A 23,431-nucleotide genomic window follows, 5' to 3' on the forward strand; every position below is an offset into this window, starting at 1 on the left:
GACTGCTGCGTTTTTGTTTGCAGCTTAAATAACGAAACAAAAACTGACCCTTTTTTTAAACATTGCAGTTTTCATCTGTTTTTGTATCAGGTTTTATTTCTGAGCGTGCGCAGAGGACAGGAGACTTGCAAAAATAATGGGAGGGAAATATAAACTAGCAAAGCAGTCCAAAAAACAGATATGATTAAGATGCTGAAAAACAGAGATGAGACAGAAATAAACAGCATACATTGTGTTTTTTTTGAAAGATCCATTTGATGGATCCGCCAAAATAATACTTTCCCTTTTTTTCCATTTCACTTTTGTTTTGTACATGTTTTTTGTAAAACATGATCTGCTGAAAAACTGCTTGTGTGAAATCAGCCTACGGGTGCATTCAGACGACCGTATATCGGCTGGGTTTTCACGCCCAGCCGATATACGTCATCTCTCTCTGCTCTGAGCTCCCGCCCCCTCTCTGCCTCCTCTCCGCCCCTCTGCACTATTTGCAATGGGAGGAGGCGGAACGGGGACGGGGCTAAGTTCTGGGAATTTGCTCCGCCCCCGTCCCGCCTCTCCTCATTGAAAATAGTGCAGTGGGGTGGAGAGGAGGCAGAGAGGAGGCAGGAGCTCAGAGAGAGACGCTGTATATCGGCCGGCGTGAAAACCCGGCCGATATACGGTCGTCTGAATGCACCCTACATTTGTAATTTATCACTGGTTTAATTGTTTTTATGGGAGGGCTATAATATAGCAATCATTTTTTTGGTTACAATATTATTTTAAATGTGTGGGTGTCAATATTAGTGTATCTTGATGCCATCGGAAGCTAGGTGTTTGACAGTGGAAACGCCCATCTCACACCCCTAGCTCCCAATAGGGTCAAGTCTAGAAGGTCCTAGTGTGCATTGCTTGTTGCCGACTGTGGTGGCATAGGGTGAGTGTAATCTTTCCATGTAGGCTTACATGTACAGCTGTAAAAACCTAAGGAACCCTAACCGTAAGACACCATGGACAGCAAAAAGCAATGCACAGGCTTCCCCTCGGACTTGCTTACCGCTCGTCGCCGCGATGCTTCTGTGGGATGGCTCCCGGATGGGCGGAGCATGAGGCCCCAGTGACGGCTGCTGGCCATGTGTTTCGTCCGTGTCGGCGACTGCCTGCTCCGAGCAGCCCGCTGCCTCAGTCATTCGCTACTCCACTTCTCCCGCGCATACTTAGTAGGCATGTCGCGCCAGTGGCGCAGATGGTCCTGCACCTGTTCCATGCTGCACAGGGAAGTCTGCTGTCATGCTGCCACCCAATCAGTTACAGGGGGCGTCACCCCCTGTCAATCTTGACTCCACCAGCACTTGCTGGTGGCGTCAAGATACACTAATACCTTGGGTGTGTGCCAAGGGGCAAAGTGGCCATTGAACCCACTGGGAAAATTCCTAGTGGGCCAGTTGGGTCCTGGGGCTGGAGAAGGGGCAGAATTTACTAAAAATTTATTTGGTTGAATGCACTAAGGTAAAATAAAAAATACGTATACTCACCTCTGCAGTTTGCACCTGAATTGTTCACTCGCTGAATTGCGGGTAGAGCGATCATGTTACTGGCTTGTCACAGTGTAGCCACGGACTGCAGAAGCCGGGAGCTGGAGGAGCGACAGAGGTTAGTATATGTGTTTTTTATTTTGATATATTAAAGGCACTGCTACTGAGGTGGGGGCTGGAGACTGTGAGGTATAGTGTTACTGAGTGAGGCCTACATAGGGTTTTATTACTGAGTGGGGGTTGATATGGGGCATTATTACTGAGTGCGGAGTCTGTGAGGTTCATTATTATTGAATGAGGGGATTATTACTGAATGGGGGCCTATAATGGGCATCATTACTGAGTGGTGGTCTGTGATAAGCATCATTACTGAGTAGGCGGTCATGAGGGTAATTATTACAAAGTGCAGACCCCTGAAGAACATTTTTACTGAGTGGTGGCCTATGAGAAGATTATTACTAAGTGGGGTTCTATGAAGGGTTTTATCGCTGAGTGAGGACACTTGTACAGTGTTTAAGGCACTAAGAGTGGCATTTTCTCTGTGGTAGTACAAAAATGGGAAATACTATTACTATGTGAGCCACCGCAGCTGTCATTATTTATGGATGGGGAAAATAATGGAAAAGATTCCACTTCCTGACCAGTGATGGATCACAGGGGAGTCCAGGCCGCTGGGTCAGGCACAGCAGTGTGGCCCCCGAAATTTAATTTGAAGCGTATAAGGTAAAAGACAAAAATAGCACATACGCATCTTCCCCGGCAGCTGTAATTGGCGCGCAGTCTTCTGCTCAATTCTGCATTATGCGGTCAGATGACAATCATATGATCACTCTAGTCAGTTCTTGGCTTCAGTAATCATGTGTTTGTCACATGATCATACAAAGCGGAAGTGAGCAAGAGACAGCTCGCCCATTTCATGGGGACGCTGGTGAGATTATTGCTGAAAGGGGGGCATTGCTTCTAAAAGGTAGCAAATGGAGACATCATTTCTGAAAATGGAAAACAAGGACTTTATTTCCACGGAGGGGTATTATTTGTGAATGGGGACAAAAGGGGTAGTATTACTGAGCATAGGCAAAAGAGGATATTATTACTGAAATGGGGATATAATGAAGGCATTATTGTTATGTGGAGGCACTTTTACTCTGTGAGTGTCACTATAAGCAGCACTTGGTGTGTGGGGCCTACAGGAAGCACAAAAATGGGGACAGTACTACTAGCGTGTTTCCCCAAATATAAGACCCTGTCTTATAGTAATTTTTGCCCTCAAAGAGGCACTAGGTTTTGTTTTGGGGGGATGTCTTATTATACTTAGCTAGCACGCTCGATCCAGGTCCCTCCCGCTGCTCTCCGGAGCTCTGACACGCAAAGCTGCAGCATTGATTGGCCAATTCATAAATCCCACCTCCACACACGATGGCTGTGATTGGTCCTTCAAACTCTGCTCAGCCAATCAATGCAGCGCTCGATGAACCAATCACAGCCATCCCATTGGTTCATCGAGCACTGCATTGCTTGGCTGAGCAGCGCTCGAGAACCAATCAGAGCCATTGCTTTTTGGAGGTTGCATTTATGAATCCTGTAACCAGGAAATGATCTTCTGTGGGTGACCAGGGGCTGCGTTAAAACTTCAGATAGCTGCGGGAGGGACTTGGATCGTACCTGCTAGGTAATGTATTCCTTTTTTTTTTTAATGTAATGCAGCAAGGGCTTCTTTTCTGGGAAGGGCTTACATTTCAAGCCTCCCCAAAAATGCTGAAAAGTCAGGGTAGGGCATATTTTAGGGTAGGTTTAATTTTCAGGGAAACAGGGTATGTGGGGTACCACAGGTGGCATTTTTACTATTTTGGGTACTATAGGAGGGGAGATTGTGTAAAGGTGTAGATAACGTAGGGAGAGTTATAGTAAAGCAAGGAGCCAAAGATGTCTGTGTGTTAAATTCCACACACAGTTGGGTCGTCATGGCGGTCTGGGACAGATACAGAAGAATGGGGGAACTGAACAGCTCCAGTCAGAGAGGAAGTCACCTGTGATCACTGGATATAACAGTACTGTAATCACTTTTATGGTTTGCAAAACACCTGTGTAGAGCTAGTATCTAATGTTATATGGCCACCATATTAGCTGTTACAGATTTTATGCTGCATGTGTGTTACATACTGCAAAAGGACCCACTGAGACTCTGTGGCCCAGTGGTGTCCCCAACCGATCAACTATTGATGACCTATACTGAAAACCTCTGTAATGTATACCTCCAGTACTAAGATGTTTTGTGCTTCGTAGAAAATTTGCTGCAGCAATCTATGCATGCCACATAGATTTCTCGACTTCGACCACCTTCATGGCTGAACTGGCAGTTTGCTAAGCCCTACCTACTTGAGTTTGCCCCGACTTGCTGCTGATTTGGACTCCTCTATACCATGGGCCACTTTGGAAACACAAAGTGGCCCTGGAAAAAAATTACAATCTTCCTCTACTGCCACATTAGCTATGATTAAGGACTTTTTTGCTGTACAAAATGCGTGAGCACGTGTGCCATCCTTCGGTTTCTGTACCATGAATTTTAATATATGATCTTCAATAAAGGATATTACGGGGACACATTTTTGTGCTGGACACGTTGCTTCCTTTTCCACTGTGTACACTCGGCTGTATTGGATCCGTTGCACCTGGGCGTCTGTTTCCTGCCGCGAGCCACTACACCTAGTTTTATTCAATTTATAAGTAAGGAAAGAAAGGATGAAGAGAGCTAAAGATCAATATCAGACATATTCCACCATGATGATATGGACCGCACAACAACACCCTCCCCACTAGCACCCCAGCAATGTCATGATATGAACGATGATACCCTCCACACTAACACCCCAGCACTACCATGATATAAACACTATGATGACACCCTCCCCACTAATACCCCAGCACCACCGTGACATTAACACTATGATGGCACCCTACATGCTAACTGCCCAGCAGCCCCATGATATGAACCCTACGATGACACTCTCCCCACTAACACCCCAGTGATATAAACACCATGATGACACCCTCCCTACTAACAACCCAGCAACCATCATGATGATGTGAACCACACAAAGGCCCCCTCCCCACTAACACCACAGCACCACCATCATTTAAATACCCATGATGGCACCCTCCCCATTAACTCCTCAGTACCACCATGATATAAACAAAGGCACCCTCTCCAATTACAACCTGGCATCCCTGTAATATAAACCCTACGATGACACCCTCCCCACTTACATCATAGCACCCCTCATGCTGACACCTTCCAAAATAACACCCTATCTCCCCAGTGATATGAACCCCACAAATGTCACCCCCCCCCACTACTACTCCAGCGATTTGAACCCCACAAGGGCCCCCTCCCCACTAATACCCCAGCACCCCTATGATGATATGAACCCCAGGATGGCCTCTACAGCACTAACACCCCCAATGATATATAACCCCACAATGACATACGACCCCATATCAGCCCTTTCTCCGCAGCGATATCCCCATGTAACATCAATTAGTGTGTTAATTGCGCTCGGTATGTGCCTGATCATCGTTCTTTCCAGCAGCGTGACAAGAGGCGAGTGACTCACTCCGCCGCCGCGCACAGACGGGAGATGGAAAGTTTGACACCTGCTCTGTAGCTCCTTACAGGAAATCATCGTTATTCTTAAAGAGCCGGTATCCATCAATGAGAGGGACCTGCTATTATCCATCTCTTTACATTGTGGATTCATCACATTCTTGCTATTCCCTGCTCCACAGTGCCCCCCACACTGGCTGGAGATACTGCACTGGCCACATGTGGGGGCCCAGTAGCCGCTCTGCCTCATAAGAAGCACCAGTATTACAAATGGCACATGATAGGTGAGGGCCCGGTACAGAATCTGTATTGGGTCCAGAAGCTATAGGTTACGCCTCCGGTATGGTTTGGGTGAAGACCGGGACCATATACTGAGGTTGAACCAGCGGGACGTGTGCAGTAGCATAGGGCAACCAGGGACATTGTGTTCAGCAGCGTGGGGCTCAGGCGATATTGTGTGCAGAAGCATAGGTCCTTTGGGGACAGTGTGTGGAACATGGGGCTCACAGGGACACTATGAGCAGCAGTACGGGGCCCCCGAGGACACTGTGCAGGAGCGATGGGGCTCCCAGGGGCATTGTGTGCAGCAGCATGCTTCTCCCAGGAACATTGTGTATAAGACTGGTGTGCTCCCAGGGACATTGTGTAGTACCGTGGGGCCCCTGTGGACCATGCGTGCAGTACGGCACCCACAGGGACATTGTGTTTAGGAGCGGTAGGGTTTCTGGGACAGTATGGAGTACTTGGGAACATTTTGTGTAGGAGCAGTAGGGTTTCTAGGAACGTGTGGGGCCCCTGGGGACATTGTGTACAGGAGCGGTAGGGCTTCCTGGGACAGTGTGGGGCCCCTGGGGACATTGTGTACAGGAGCGGTAGGGCTTCCTGGGACAGTGTGGGGCCCCTGGGGACATTGTGTGAACATTTCCTCTACATATGTTTACCTCATGTATTAGTCATGGGCTGTGTACTGAATGACGATGAATAATGGATACGGAGTGGCATCTGGCCCTGCGCTTTGAGAGGCAACACAGTTATACACATAGTAATTGGAGTGCAATTTGTGCTAATAGGACAATGACCGATCTGCTATTGTATAGTTGCCCCTCCTGTACCCCAATGTAGCCCCTGAAAGAGGGAAATAAAGCTACTTTACAAAAGGGCCACCAGTATGTATGATACAGGCAGATAACATTGTCAGCTCCGGGGACAGATGGGTTGCACTTGTATTGATTCTGAGTTATGTTAAATCCTACGCTCCAGTTACAGCTAGAGCTGCAGTTACTTTTTTGCTGGCTTCCAGTCAGCTCTCAGGTGGCGCCCCTCACAGATGGCCTGGTGGAGCCAGCTGAAGTCCATGGTGCTGTGATCTCCACCTGTCACACAGGTTGTGTGGCCCCTGCGGCGGGCGGCTGTGTACAGTCCTGGGATTAGCACACTATGTGAGTGAAGGAGGTGAGATTACTGCAGAGCAGACGGATTAACTGCCAGAGCAGAGATTAGGACCGGCTATTGTGGTGACAGGAGCTGCAGAAGATGGATGAGGAAAACAATGCCAGCAGAGAGTGTACTGCACCTTGTCCGTGGCTCTCTTGGGCCCCTACTATGCTAAAGGGGCCCTACTACATTAACATTGCTGCTTTGCTGATCAAATACAGATCTTATATTACACCAGTGACTACAGCCACGTCCAGAGCTGCAGGGCTCCCGATTCAAATCGCTGGCCACTACAGGCATGACTGCAGTATAAAACATTTGTAAAGAAGTGGCAGCATAAGCGGGGAATGAAATCCCAAGACTTTATTATTCCATGTTTAAAGCATTGTGACGGGCAAGGTTTCGACCTTCTCAGTCTTTCTCAGAAGGTGACAACTGGCTCATGGTTCCTGGTGTGGCTTTGCATCTTCCCACCTCACCCTGTCTGGGAGTCAACTAACCAGTGTGTGCTGCTGGATGACACAACTTACATATACAGCATAAAACAGGACATAACAGCAGAAATGTGACTGCAGCTCGGGATGTGGCTGAAGTATACCACATGGATTTTATCACCACAATTGCTATTTTATATATATATGAGAATGTCTACGTGTGACTGATATCAGCTGCTCCAATACTGATATAACCTCCAGAGACATTTATATCATATATGTGACTGATATCAGCCACTCCTCTTATAACACTCCAGTACTGATATAACCTCCAGAGACATTTATATCATATATGTGACTGATATCAGCCACTCCTCTTATAACGCTCCAGTACTGATAAAAGCTCGAGAGATATTGTATATGTGACTGATATTAGCTGCTCCTCTCCAGTGCTTTTATGAACTCTGCACTTCTCTCCCCTTAACTATTTTGCTTTACTTTGCACTAAACCTCTATATTAAAAAGTCTTCTGTAATCTCTTCTAATGGCGCTGAACCACCTTGTAGATTATAACTCTCAGGTTTCCTGTAGGATATTGCTGCCACCTGCAGTGCGGTCACCTGTACAGCCTCCCACAGGGGTTGTGAAGGATGAGGTTCTGCTGGATGGGAGTTTGCCAAATGACTTGCTTCCATACACCTTCGTACAACTGTCCCTGCATCAAAAACCAATTACTGACCAAATGGTGAAGGGATTGCTCTGTCTGGGAGAGCGGGGCAGTGTGCAAAGACACCAGAATAGAGGCTGCAAAGGAAGAACAGCGATTTCTACAGAAGAAAGCAAACTAACAATGTACATGTATAAAGGTGTGTAATTAGTAATAAGCTGTATATTCAGGCCTCCCTCACACGACTGTATGTGTTTTTACGTTCACCCGTACGCACCATATAATCGCATGAATGAAGATTGGACGCGATTGAGTCCTGATCTTCATTCGTGTATTTCCAGCCATTCACACGGGCAGCTACTGCATATAGGCAAGAAAATACGCAGAAGCGATGAAATCCAGTGCTCGCTGTAAAATGTATAATGCTTAATTAGACGCAAGCCTCTTACTGAGCGTTTACACAGACAAACCCACGATCCAGCAATGGTTTTTAACAAAGCCTGTGAACGAATAGTGAGAAATTTATTGTGCATTCACACGGCACAATTATCGCTCAAATTCGTTCCTTTGAATGAGTTTTGAGCGACAATGGTCCCATGTAAATAGCCTTTTACACCTCAGAGCTGCACTCATTATTCTGCTGGTGAGGTTACTGTATATATACATTACTTATCCTGTACAGATCCTGAGGGCTCTTTCACATGGGCGCCGTTTTCACGCAGAATAGGCACATAAAAGATTGCGGCTAACTGCTCGAAAAATATAATGAACGGGCGATTTCTAGATATCAAGTTCCAAGCTTAAATAGTGAAATTGCCATCCACATGATCGGGGGCTGCATGTTATCCAACTCCCAAACAATAAGCCAATGATAGTTTTTTGGGCTGACAGAAAGTAAGCGAACAACAACCACGAACAAGTAGTGAGCGAATTTTTTACATTTACACTGAAGGATTATCCCTCAAAGTTGTTAGATTGATTGAATTTTGAGTGATAATCGTTATGTGTAAATAGGCCACTACATCCTGTATTACTCCAGAGCTGCACTCACTCTGCGGCACATAAGAGGTTATGACAGGCGCTGCACACAGCAATCACTCCTGAGAGACTGATCCAGGTGTACACTGTGGAGAAGCCCATCATTCCTACTGAGCAGCTAAACATAATCCTCACCCACCACGATCCTGTTAAGAACTACGCCACCCATAGGCAGAACTGCATACCAAACAACACTTCAAATCCCTCCAGTGGCAGAGCAATCACCAATGCTTACCAGTTTCCCAACCTCTGAAGAACTAGAAAACCTGCCCTGACCTGATACTTCTCACAGCTGGGGTTTTATTACAATGTATCAGTGCAGACAATCCTTTGTGAACACAGCAGCACAAACCTCTTTCCTGTCCTGATGATTTTTTATAATGTATCACTGCAGGTAACATGTAGCAGTTTAGGGTCCAGTATGCTTATATGGCCAAATTCCCACGAGCGGATTTCCGCCATGTATCAACTGGCGGAAATCCGTGGCGTTGCCCCGCAGCTATTAGGTTCTATTGAACCTAATAGCACAATGCTCACTGTGCGGAATTCCACCGTGGAATCACCCGTAATCACCCGTGGCATGTTCCATTTGCCGCGGGCGTACGCGTGGACGGCTTCCATTGCAGCACAGTGGTAGATAGCATGAAAACCCTTCCCCGCCCACCGACGCCCGCATCATATGGCAAGGGATGCAGGACATTGGGCAGCGGATGCGGAGGTGAGTATGGGGTCTCTGGGGGGGCACCGTGACGGACTCCGCTGCGAAATTCCGCTTGCGGAGCCCGTCACGACCGTGGACACTAGGCCTATAACACAGGATTGTCAACACTAGATACAATGTACAAACCCTCAGCTGTGAAAAGTATTAGGCCAGGATGTGTTTATAGCTCCTGGATGTATACAGTGTTGTTTCAATTCACTGTAAGCAAACAGAAATCTTGAAAATGGTGAAGAATTGTAACACCAAGTCTCTTACAAAGTTGAAGTCTTCGTTGATGAAGCTTCATTTATATACCGTAGATCTGGAATGCGCAGTCATCCGTTGGCATTCGGTTCTTGGACGGCAGTGTTACGGCTTCAGTTGATGTCCGTGAGACAGAAGGGCGCTGTACTTCACATGCAAGGATTCTCTTGATTCTACACCAGAATAACGACAACATGGCTTTAACCCATTCTGTACCAGCGCTCCGGATCTTTCCGTCCTCCACTCCTACGCACTTCCCCTTCTCTCAAACTGGCACATCTGCTACATTGGGAGAAGAGTGGCACAAACATGTTTATGTGCAGCCCTGAGAGGAACATTTTGCTCAGTTCATTGGGACCTTCCTTTGAAGCTGGCGTCACCCACTCACAGTGCGAGGCCGCCTGGCACCGGCAGAACCACAAGCAATGCGTCTGTGCAGCACGGCCCTACATGTGCATGTATGTGGATATTATGGAGCTCCCTCCAACATTAGAGAGGCGGCCAGCACTGCACCTGGAGAGTGGCTGCAACCAGTGCGAAGACGCAAGACACATCTGTGCCAATGGGTCAAGTTAAAAGATTTCTTCATTACCTCTTCACAACTTTATTAAAGGGCCTGTAACAATGAATCACCCCCAGTATAGAAAGCCAAGGTCTCTCCCAGGTCTTTACTTCAGTATTAATTCAAGTGGTTTCAGTGTCCTAGGTGGTTGTCCAAGACTTTTATGATTGATGACCTATGCTCTGGATGGGTCATCAATAGGTGATCGGCAGTGGTCTGCCACTCAAAATCCCTGCCCGTCAGCTAATTCCTTGCCCTGCTGTTAGTACAGAATTAAATGGTAAATGTGTCTGCAGTACCAAATTGGGCCACTGTAATGTTGACAGTGCTATCTGCTTCCAGTACTGATGAAACCGACATCCTGATATCCTGAGCAGCAGACCCGACCATACAACTAATCTGTAACCTCGGGAGTAACTATAGTGGATGCAGAAGATGCGGCTACATCTGGGCCCTGGAGCCTTAGAGGGGACCAGTCTCCAGAGGGGACCAGTAGCTCCAGAAGCTCCAAGTTATACCTGTAGACCAAGACTTAGATGTGACCCCCCTCACCACTACCACCACTCTGGCGCAACTCTTCTTTTGTTCTCTGTTATCAGCTGGTTGCACGGTTCCCTGAGACAGCATCACACAACAGATGAGTATTGTGTTTTGGCATCCAGTGTGGCACGGCTGACGCTGCCTTCAGAAGATGCAGTATCAGCAGAGGAGGTGATGAAGACGGCACCAGAGAACAACAGGGCGGCAGCGCCACTGTCTATGTGCTGAAGCTAGCACACATGGAGATCACACCATGTGGTTGTAATGACCTCTCTAGTCCCTATCATGGGCTCTCACTGCTGGTGGGGTGTCAGGGTGAAGATCTGGGGAGGTAAGGGGTGCCCGCTCCTCCAGCTTTGACGCGGTACATTCCCATAACTACACATTGTGAAGGACCAGCGTAGAATACGCTCGGCACACACAATACTTGGATTCCAGCTGCCAAATCGACATTCAAATGTGAAGGCCACAGAGACAATACAGAGACGCTACCCCGCAGCACTGTGCCCATTAACCCACCACATGCCAACCACCCTTCCCTCTCAAAGCAAGAACCACTTACACAGCTACCAGGGACAGCAGGGGTTAACACAGCCATATTGACAAGGGGATAGGTGCTAGAGGTGGGAGAGATATAAGGGGGGGGGGGGGGGGGCACTGTATTTGCAGTAACAAAGTAATTTATGGACAGAGATAAAAAAAAAAACAGCAAAATAAAGAAATGAGAGCTGAGTATATAATGATGGGGGGGATGATGATGATGGAATGGAAGATGATTGAAGGAGACGATGAGGAGGAGAGAATGATAATGAAGGAGGGGAGAATGTTGGGGGAATGATGATGGAATGGAGCATGATATGAGGAGAGGATGATGGGGATTGGATGGAGGATGATTGAGGAGAGGATAATGGGGGATGATTAGGAGAGGATGAGGCTAGTAATGAGGAGAGAATGACAAGAAGAGGTTGATGAGGAAAGAATGATGATGGGGGCATGGGATAATAATGATGGGGAGAGGATGATGGGGAAGATGATGGAATGAAGGATGATACAAGGAGAGGATTTGGGGGATTGGATGATCGAGGATGATGGGGGATGTTTAGGTGATGATGATGATGTGGAGAGGATCATGGAGGGAGAGGATAATGATGGAAACAATGATGGGGGAGAAGGCGAGGATGGTAATGAGGAGAAGATGATGGGGAGGAGAGGAAGAGGGCAAAAATAATGATGAGAGGCTGGTAATGAGGAGAGGATGATAGGGGGAGATGATAGGGGAGAGGATGATGATGGGAGTAAGGTGATGAGGAGAAGAGGATGATGATGATAAAGGTGGAGACGATGGTAGAGGGATGATGGGGGAAAGGGATGATGATGGGGCAGAGGACCATGATGATGATTGGAAGGAGAGGATGCTGATGTGGAGAGGATAATGAAGAGAGGATGTTGATGAAGGGGGAGAGGGATGATGATGGGGCAGAGGACAATTATAACGACGGATGAAGAGGATGATTTGGAGGAGAGGATTATGATGATTGGGAAGATGATGGGGGAAATGACGATGCAGGGAGAGGATGATGGTGATGATGGAGATGATCAGTGGTAAATGCAGAGAGCATCTTATCCCTCTACCATCTCCTGATTCCACACCATCTCTCTCTGAGTCGGCATCTTCATCATTGTAAATAATTTAGTCAGAAGATGAAATAACGCATATTCTGATCGTGTCCCTGCGCTCCACGTGGTCCCTCTACTGCTTGCTGTTCCAACGTCTACACTCGGCCTCTGGAAACTGAGGGGTTAATGATGCTTCTGCATTTGTCTGCGGGCCGGTCCGCGGTGGATGGGTTGTTATGGCAACGGGCAAAAGCACTTTAAACAAACATAATTCATTAACGGAGGTACACAGAGATCCGTAAATTCTGCTGCTGAGCGCCGGTACACGGGAGCGCGGAAATGTTATACCAGCTCTAATGGCTGATTATCTGCCCCCTTCCCGAATTAAACGACGACAATGACACGACCATGCAGGGCACATGGCACAGTAATGTACAATTACTAGATGCACAATGGTTGAAGCAATCTCTGCCAGTCTGACTGTAAGGGCTCCTTTTCACTGGCGAGGTAATCGCACGTTTTCAGTGCGATGCGACAGTGTGAGCTCTCGCAGGAAAGTCCTGCACATGTTGTTCCATGACAACCTTTCCATTAGCGATGTTTAAGGACAAGCTGCGATGTGAGGATTAAAAATCGCAGCAGGGGGATTGTTTCAGCGTTTTGCGTTTTCTCTCGCACATACAGTGCAATGGCAAAACAGATTCTCGCATCGCATCGCAAAAACTTGCGATTTTGCAGCGATGCGATGCGATTTTAACATTGCGATTTTCTCGCAGCGATTATCGCTATCGCCAGTGGAAAGGAGCCCTAAGGGCTCCATCATACCAGCGTATTTGCGTGTGCAATATGCAGAGAATAGAACCCATTGATTTCATGGTCATTCACATATCCATATGCGGGTGCATTTTGGCCACGCAAAAAAACTAAACGCAGCTTGTTCCCCTTTTCTTTGCAGTTGCACATCAAAGGTTCCAGGAGAAGTAATAGGGGGCGCACAAATGTGTGTGCAACACGCAAGCAGATGCGTGCAACGCTGTGATACCTGGAACTAATTAGCCATCTTATTTGCTGCACCCAAATGAACATGCAAGTACAGTAAAATACGCTGAAGTGTACGCAAAAAAGTATTGCTCGTTCTGCTAAAGCACAGCGCTGAGGTGTGCAAAAAATGAGCCTCACGTGAAGGGGCCTTAAGGGCTTACTCAGATGGGCATAATTCTGCGCGCGTGCTGTCCGTGTCCGCAGTTGTATGACAGTTGCTCATTCGGGTCAATAGGTACGCAAAAAAATGGAGTAGACTTTTTTGAGCGCAAGAAAATCGGATGAAATGGAAGTAATAAAAGGACACACAGAGTGTACAGACGATACATGAACATACACCCGAATTACAATGAGGGCTCTTGCACATGGGCGATTTTGTACGCCTTTTCATGTGCGCAATATCGCTTGCGCAAACTGCAGACAATAGAACCCATTGATTTCATTGGGTTCCCTCACATTCAGAGTATTTGTGCGCATTTGTGCACCCAAGCCACCATAGAGCGGCTTTGAACACTGGGGGAACCCAGGGTGCCAAAGCCAGTGTGGTTCCCCTGTTGGGGGCAGGGCCACCCGCCAGATTCAAATATGGCATCATTAATAGGTTGTAAACACTAAACAGCCACCCCCTTCAATATAAGGAGGGCTTGTGAGTGGCTGTTTCATCAGCGTCCTCCACATGGGCTACTTGCTCCTCCATTAGCAGTATATCAGAGAGTATATGGCCACTTTCTGTGATTTTTCAAGCCCCAATAGGAGTGTATGGGGGAGTGGTTGTGTCCCGCGCCAATGTGAATGGGCCAGGCTGCTCATGAGAACGTGATAGCGCTGCATTCAGAGAGCAATCACGCCATCCTCTCGCAAGTGTATCTACGCATACGCTTGTGTGCAGGGGCCCTCAGGGCTTAAATAAATGGCCGTGATTTCATCACATTTTGCGGGCGTGAAAATCATACCTGCAAAACGTGACAAAGCAAAGTAATTGATATCAATAGTTTTGTTTTCACGGATGTGTTTCTTGTGCGATAGTACGAGTCGAGAAAAACTAAGACTTGCCCTATCTTTTTCCACATGTGTGTAAAGATGGGGCAGGACGTATCTTTCTGCTTTTTTTTTGCTCGTGCTCAATAGGGTAAAGTTTGAATTGTCAAAAAAAAGCCTTTTGGCAGGTTAATACTTTCGACAGGACATCGCGTGTTACATACAATGATCAATGGTTCTGCAACCCCCAGACGTGGTTCATGGTTACTGCTCATCAGTTACGACTGAAGGAACAATTTTCCATTGGTTGGAGGCAATTGTCTTAGTAAAGTGCGGATAATGTTGGCCGGCGCCTGCAGAGATCCTAATCACTTATATTCTGTACTGTCTCCCATCAGTGGACAATCAGGCTGTGTTCACACCACGGAATTTCCCACATCAAAAAACTTTCTGCCGCAGTTTTTCACAAGGATCTGGAAGTAGAATTTACCCTATAAATCCATAGGTGGAATTCCGATGCGGAGAATCGCGTTTCTGTGAGTTACTATGTCAAAAAGTGACATGTAAGGGTATGTTCAGACTGCGAATTCTCCACATGAATTCCACCTCTGAAAAATGCATCAAAATCCACGTCTTTCTGACATGGTTTTTGGCACAAATCTGCGCACGGATTTAGCTCTGTCACAACTTGTAGAAATGCAGTTTTCCTCGTCGGAATTCCATACATGGATTTTGTCTATTGCCGCGGCAAAATCCATGAGAAAAATGCAGCAGAGAGACGCAGAAATCCGCAGTGAACTCAGCCGTGTGAAAATACCTTTAAGGGCTCCTTCACAGGGGTATTTGCGTGTGAAATATGCAGATAATAGAACCTATTGATTTCAATGGGTTCGTTCACAATTTCTCTTTTTGGAAGCAAAAAAAAAAACACAGCATGCTCTACTTTTGTGCACACGAAAGATCCCCATGGGGTTGCACAAATGCACGCACAATAGACTGGGAGGTGCGCAAAAACATAGCGTTGAGGTGTGTGCAATTGCGCATGCACCCTTATGAAGGAGCCCTAAATACCGTTGTAGAACCCGGTTCTGCTAGCAGCGGCGTCCGCATGTACCTGGTCTGTCGCACATGCACAGTACAGATTTTTTCTTCCATTGTGGACAGGCCGCGGGTCAGATGGCTTTCATTGTCTTCAAACGGAAGTCTTCCACGAGGAATCTGCAGCAAAATGGAGCGCGCTGTCATTTTTCCTCCGTTTGCACAAGTGTGAAGGAAGAATCGATTTCCCATAGCATTTTATGGGTGCTATTTGTGGCAGATGTGCAGTGCGAATGCCCGCTGCGGATTCAACAGCAAATATCCGTCTGTGGGCAGGAGCCCTAAGGCTGTACTCAAACAAAGTCGAATTTGCTGTGGAGTGTCCGCAGCAGACATTTGGTAGGGATTTTGATGTGTTTTTTTATGTAGATTCCCCCCCCCCATTATTTCAAGAGGTGCAATTCCACTAAAATTGACACATTGCGGATGTAAATTCCGCGCAGCAGATCTATTTCTGCAGTGGATTTTCTCCACAGTGAGTCGACCAGGTATTGCAAATGTCATCCGCATTGCTGCTACTGTAAATGCTGCAGATTTTCATAGTGGAGAGTCCAGAGGGAAAATCTATAGCAAATCCGCCCCATATGAACATAACCAGATTCTGCATGGGATTTCCGTGCCAGATTCCACCGTATGAACATACCCTAAATGCTGCAGCAAAATCCGCTGTGAAAATTGCACAGTACGTATGCAGCATATGAGAATGCGGCCTAACAGTCTTCAAGTGACGGATCCTGAATCTTAGGCCCTGCAAGGAAGCATTATGTCTATGGGCTCCACAGTCACATGACCTTTCATAGCAGTGAATGTACATACACAGGACGAAGTCACCCAGGGCGCCGGCGACACTCGCCGCACTCATCGTCCCTTCCAGCTGAATCCTCCTCCTTCCCTCCCGCAGGTTAAATGAACTCACAAATCTCAATTAGTGAAAACATTTGCAAAACTCCTAAATTATTCAAATCACACAAAATGATTTCCATACAAGCTCGGAGGGAAGCGGCGATCCTAGGGGGAATGTTACACAAAGTGCCTGCGCCGTGTTTACATTGTGGAAATGCCTGGAGGAGCGCGGCGGAGCGATGCGCCCGATCTGGTTTGTACATTCATTCAGCCCACAGGCTCAAGACGGGGGAAGGGTGGAAAATGGGAAAGTTGTGTGATCCGCTGAGAGCTGCGCGAAGGCCGCAATCACGCCTGATTCACAGCGTGTCCATTTTGGTCCTTGAAAAACTAAGTGATTTTAATCTGTCTTGTTGTCCGTCCTGAATCTGCATGCATTTCACGGGTCCGATTTTTATTTCCATGTGTCATCCGATTTTTTGCATGTTAAAAAACGAAAGGCCTGATTTATTTTTTCTAGTGACGCTTAGTTAGCAATGATCTTTAATAAACGAATTACATACAAATGTCAACTGTACGCACTCCTTTTTTTTTTTGTGCGCCTATTGACTTGAATGGTTGATCGTCCTCTGAGAAATCAGACCAGAATGGAGCTTCTGCAATATTTCTACGGTCCGTGTAAAAGACCGCACGTCTGAGTAGTCCCATTTAAAGGCCCACGTACAAGGCCGTGTTTTCATCACATATCACTCGAGTGTTGCGAGCAGCTATGATACGCGATGAATAGCGGCAATGAAAGTCAATGAACTTTCATTGATCCATGCACACCGACGTGTGGACACTGCTTATCGATACGCAGGAAATAAATCGCAGCATACTCTATTTCTTTGTGTATTATACACAGTCCATACAAAAAAAAAATCACATTGCGCATGTCCGTAACGCGTGATTCGTAGGCATGCGCAGTCCCATACTGTCATGACAGCGCATATGGGCTGAAATGTGTAAAACACTGCGGGAGACCTGCCGCGCTTTAAGCATACTGTGGTAGGCATGAGCCGGAAGGATAATGCGTCCGTGTGCTGTTCTCGTGCGGTTAGTTGCACGCACGTCTGAGAATTACACCTGTTTGAATAAGCAAAGTGTGGCCTCGCACGAGCGTATGTGCAAGATGCTTGCAGAACATTCTTACACATATTAATGTTGTTTTTTGCGCTAGCAGAGCCAGTTCACATCGGTGCAGGACACCCCCCTTCATGATTTAAAAGGCTATTTAGCCTAATTAGTTCCAGATGTGTTCTTTTTCCCATGGAATTACGCAGCATATTGTGCAATTGCGCAGGTATCGAGTCATCTCAAAGACTTCGGGCTCCTTCAGACGAGCGTATTTTAGCACATTTTTGCGCATGGAAAAATCCAGCGCGCAAAAAGCGGAGAATAGAACTCATTGATTTCAATGGGTTCATTCTCATTTCTCTTTTCTGCGGGGCAGTTCTTGCTAGCACAAAAAAATATGACCTGCTTTTTTTCAGTCGTGTGCGCATTTGAGCACCAAAGAGTCTCATAAAGGTGTTTGTCAGTTGTGCAAATGCACACATATGTATGTGGAGGTATGCGCAAACCTGCGAACACGGGCACCCGTTTGGCTTAATAACTATTTAAATTAGGGCAGGGTGATTTCCCACGCTCATGTGAACTAGTGGTGCTTACGCAAATACGGGCAGTATTTGGGCAGGTACGTGCAGAAAGTACATTCATTCTCTGCACAAATACGTTGCGCAGGAGTGAGCATATTCTGAAATACTCTGCCTGCAATAGTGATAGTGACCCCCTTAGTGGTTTCAGTAGTAACAGTGACCTCGTTAGTGCCTCCAGTAGTAACAGTGACTCTGTTAGTAACTCTAGTAGTAATAGTGACCCTGCTAGTACCGTAGCTCCAGTAGTAATAGTGACCCCATTGGTGTCTCCAGTAGTAAAAGTGACCCCCATTAGTGACTTAAGTAGTAATAGTGACCCCATTAGTAATAGTGACACCCGTGGGTGTTGCAGTAGCTCCGGTAGTAATAGTGACCTCATATGGGACTGCAGTAGTAATAGTGACACCCTTGGGTGCCGCAGTAGTAATAGTAACCTCTTAATGTCTCCAGTAGTAATAGTGACCCCCCTTAGTGTCCCCAGTAGTAATAGTGACTCCCTTAGTGTCTCTAGTAGTAAAAGTGACCCCATTAGTGACCTCAGTAGTAATAGTGACGCCAGTAGTAATAGTGACACCCTTGGGTGCCGCAGTAGTAATAGTGACCTCTTAATGTCTCCAGTAGTAATAGTGACCCCCTTAGTGTCTCTAGTAGTAATAAAGACCCGCTTAGTGTTCCTAGTAGTAATAGTGTCCCCAGTAGTAATAATGACCCTCTTAGTGTCCCTTATAGTAATAGTGACCCTTCTAGATTCCCTAGTAGTAGTAGTGTCCTCTATAGTAATAGTGACCCCCTTAGTGTCCCTAGTAGTAATAAAGACCCCCTTAGTGTTCCTAGTAGTAATAAAGACCCCCTTAGTGTCCCTAGTAATAGTGACCCCTTTAGTGTCCCTAGTAGTAATAGTGACCCCTTTAGTATCCCCAGTAGTAATAGTGACCCCATTAGTGTCCCTAGTAGTGTGTCCCCAGTAGTAATAGTGACCCCCTTAGTGTCCCCAGTAGTAATAGTGACCCCTTTAGTGTCCCTAGTAGTAATAGTGACCCCCTAAGTGTCCCTAGTAATAATAGTGTCCCCAGTAGTAATAGTGACCCCTTTAGTGTCCCTAGTAGTAATAGTAGTGTCTCCAGTAGTAACAGTGACCCACTTAGTGTCCCTAGTAGTAATCATGACCCCAGTAGTAAAAGTGACCCCCTTAGTGACCCAGGAAGAAATAGTTTCCCCCTCTTAGACGCCCCAGGAGTAATAGTTATCCTATTTGGTGTCCCAGTAGTAATAGTGACACCATAGTGTCCCAAGTAGTAATAGTGACTCTATAGTGTCCCCAGTAGTAAAAGTGACCCCATAGTGTCGCCAGTGGAAATACTGACCCCCTTAGTGGCTCCAGTAGTAATAGTAACGTGGCTTAGTGGCCTCTGTATTAATAGAGTCCTCTGTAGTTTACCTCTAGCTGAGCTGCTACCATCTGGTGGCGGCTGACGTTACTGTGATCAGGGTGTGACCCCTTACCTCTCCGCCCAGCGTCCGTGTTTCTGCATGCAAGCTCCCATCAGAGAGGTCTCACTCTGATCACAGTAGTGGCAGCCACTGCATGACAAGAATAATGGGGTGAGTGAGTTGAATGCTTGTCGGGTTGCTGCCTGGCCGGCTCACAAGCATAGCTGACAATTATTCTTTTACTGGCCATTAAAATCCCCTGTCGTCCCTCTGAGGTCCTGCAGATTGCCACCTGAGGCAAGCAGGCTCAGGTTGCCTCAGGTAGGGGTACCCCTGGGTCTCCTATTCCACAGCATAGCCAAAATGATCAGGCATCAGGCAGATCTCTGCAGTTTCAAGTACCAGGTATAGCCACAAGTTGCAGAACTCTATCAACATCTTTGGAGCTGCATTACTAACTCCATAGCAGCGTTCTCTCAGTAGTATGTCCTCCTTCACTACTCATACTACTTCTGAATCAAAGCCACCAAACCTTTCTATATATCCATCACCTCACACAGAGCCGTAACTCTAATTTTCTGGGCCCCAATGAAAAATCTGTAACAGGGCCCCCAAGTGTAGTGCTTTATTCATAGTACTGGGCTCCCTATATGGATAAGAGAGGCCCTTTGGGCCCCCTAAGGCTCCTGGGCCCGGGTGCTACCGCATCCTCTGCATCCCCTATAGCGATAACTGTGGGGTCAACAGGGCGTCACCTATCCGATCTTTGCTGCACCCTAAAAGGAGCCGTAACCCCTTAACACATCGTAATATAATCAAACTGTAGAACAAAACAGGCGCTATGCAGCGCAACTACCCCAAACCCCCTTTACAAGGACATAACTACAACAGACCCGAGAGACGATGTTGTCAGAACTACAATCAGAGGTACCGCCACTGTAACCCCTGAGGTCATTGCCGTGGAAAGAGCAGTATATTGTTACCTGTTTGGGGGTGGTCCACAGCTGTGACTCATGGATCCTGTACATGGGACTAGTCATCATCCCTTCATGCAGCTCATTACAAGTTGCTATTGAACCCCAAATTTGTGAGGAATGAAACAGGGCAATGAAATGCTTCAATGACCCCCCAAACGGACCCCACAGATTCAGAAATAGGGTTTGTCTTATATCATGCCCTGTCATTTTTAGTCACTGTGTCACCCCCACAATTTTACCTGCTCTGCAGTGCTTCCCTGCTCATCCTGAGCTTCCTGGTTCACAAATATAATAACAGAACTACAGTGTAGACTGACACATAGCATACAAGAGGATGGCAATTAGTCACTGTCGCTCAGACTCTACACAGGATGACACCCATAGCTGAGATTTGCACATTATTTGGGGCGAGATGCTCTTCAGTCTCTTGCTTGATAACAAGCGAGTGCTGTGTGATACAGGCCAAAATCATACGGAGTCACATGATTATAGCAGGTGACACACATCATTTAGGCCAGCTTCACACATATGTATTTGTGCGTGCAAAATTTGTGTACGCAATATGCAGAGAATAGAACCCATCGATTTCAATGGGTTTGTTCACATTTCCGTATTTTGCGTGAGTATTTAGGTCGCGCAAAAAAAAAAAAAAAAATAGAACAAGCTCTATTATTCTGCGTATGTGCGCACCAAAGGTCCCCATAGAAGTCAATAGCAAGGTGATGCGTGAAACACTGCGTAATTCCACGAGAAAAAGAACACATCTGGAACTCATTAGCCATTTCAATTCTTGCGTCTTTGCTTGCTGTGCGCACATGAACTTGCCTTGCAGGCACAAAAAGTACAGTAAAATATGCCGAAGTGCGTGGAAAAAAGTGTAGTTCACTCCGCAAAAATGTAACGGTCAGGCGCCTGCAAATACGCATACGCTCGTGTGAAGCCAGCTCAGTGGAGGCCCTTAATCTCATTCATTGACGCCTTGTCTCACTTGACCCGCCGTTCGCCACCGCCGGCACAGCCATGGTTAATTTGTCCCGCTTCCTCTTCCCCAGGGACTTGTCCTGTTTCCGGCCGTTACAGAGACAGAATTAATTGCAATGCAACGCTCAGCTCCCTCATTAGAAGCGCCGGTAGAAATCTCAGCGCAGGGAAGACGGGGTCATTAGCTCTGTCATCGTTACTGGGTGTTGTGGCGGTGTATAACGATGGCGCCGAGCATCCATGAATCAGGCCGTAATGAACACACTGCATGGAATAATGAGCACTAGCGCCTTTCTATATTCCGGTAATGGAGACACCTGTGTTCACCTGTCTGCTGATAATAAGCGTGCGCAGATACGTAAGCGCTCTCTCTCTCCATTCAGTGGGGGGCGCTGTAAGGGTCCTGCTTGTTTGTGTAGGTATTAGAGGAGTGATACAGCGGAGATCGCACTCATTACTGCTGTATGTGGCTGCGCGGCGCCGGATTCTGACTGCAGCACATGGAGATTCTCTTGGGCTGGAAGTCTTTGAACTGCGCAGCTCTTGGGTTGTTTGAAGCCAGATAAAAAGAGAGAGGTGAGGAAATCGTACGCGGACCGCTGGGAGATGGCGAATAAGAGAGAGGGAGGGGAGGGATGGAGGCGAGCGCTATACAACTTATACCTTAGGGATCCTCTCCGCTCAACTCAAAGAAATTAACCCCCTTCTCCCGGAGACGCATCCCTCCTGCCGAAACAAGTCCAAACCCTGTGAACCTCATCCAGGAAATCAATCAGTTCTGTCTGCACAACGCTGCAGAGCCGCCGCGCCAAAGACGCAGCAAAAGTGATCTTTAAAGGGGAACTCCTACCTTTGCTGATGCGACCGCCGCAGGGATGACCCCTGAATTACATGGAGGACATATTATATAATAGAATATGATTTAAGGGCTCATTCATTTTTTAAACCTGGATCTTAATCTGTTAAAACAATAAAACCAGCGGTATTTACCCGTCTCCTCTTCTGGCGATCCAGCGGTACAGGCCAGCGATTCTCCTGGTCTTTATTTAGGAACAGCTACCATCTGAACGCTGCACCAATCAGACGCTGTAGTGGTCAGGTGCTGTTCTCCTGGTTCCATTGCTCAGAGGCTGGGAGTTATGATGCCAGGAGAATGGCACCAGTCTGCTGAGGCTTTTGATTGGCTGTAGCAGTCAGATGGTAGCTGTGCCACAACCAAGGCTGGGAGACCGCAGGGCTGCAGCATTGGATCGCCAGAGAAAGGATGTGAGTACCGCTGCTTTTATTCCTTTAACAGATTAGGGTCCAGTTTTTAAAAATCACATGGCACCTGGACTAATGGGAAGCATTTAAAGAGACCACGATGGATGAACACACATCCTAAAAAAGGAAATAAAGAAATATATATATCAGCGCCTCGTCATCTGGTAAATGCAGGTGAAAACAGTGAGTAATGGCAAGTACTCACCTGGTGCCCAGTGGAATTCTCAGGACTGACAATCCACCGGCACCCGATATCCATAATAGCTTTTCAACCACCCTGGGTTCTTGATCCAGATGTCTAGAGAGCCGTCCTCGGGATGCAGCCCAAACCGGCCCGTACAATGGAAGTATAGTGGTAAAAACAATGAAAAAATCTCCGTGCTCCGCAACCCGAAGGGATCTCTAATAGACTCCTAAGTCCGTAGTATCCTTTTATTTGTACAATGCGTTTCGGCAATATACAATTTTTGCCTTTCTCAAGCACATAACATACATGCATACATTTAGCACATCTACATATATATAGACAACTTTAAAATCCACTTACACTCGTCACGATGTATGCTAAGATGGTCCCTGCACTAGTGTGAAGGAACACTGGTGAGGGAACACTTAAGGCCCATTTATCGCTCAAAATTTGTTCAAAAAAGCAAAAGTGAGCAATCCTCATTACATTCAAGAAGGAAAATACTGTGGCAGCAGACAGCGATGCAGTAAAACTTCTTCCTTTATTCCTCCACACACATACGAC

The 23,431-nt window shown here is 46.9% G+C and overlaps 1 protein-coding gene across 1 annotated transcript in view; it reads left to right on the plus strand.

Annotated features, from left to right (window-relative positions):
* Positions 1 to 12,225: 12,225 nt before the first annotated feature.
* LOC136620236 (uncharacterized) overlaps positions 12,226 to 23,431 on the plus strand; it is a 35,202-nt gene continuing 23,996 nt past the window's right edge. The window contains exon 1 of the mRNA XM_066594942.1: positions 12,226 to 12,356. Within this exon, the coding sequence (XP_066451039.1) occupies positions 12,226 to 12,356 (131 nt within the window). The remainder of the gene's footprint in view (positions 12,357 to 23,431) is intronic.

Source organism: Eleutherodactylus coqui, chromosome 3 (genome assembly GCF_035609145.1).
Source record: "Eleutherodactylus coqui strain aEleCoq1 chromosome 3, aEleCoq1.hap1, whole genome shotgun sequence".
NCBI classification, from domain to species: Eukaryota; Metazoa; Chordata; class Amphibia; order Anura; family Eleutherodactylidae; genus Eleutherodactylus; species Eleutherodactylus coqui.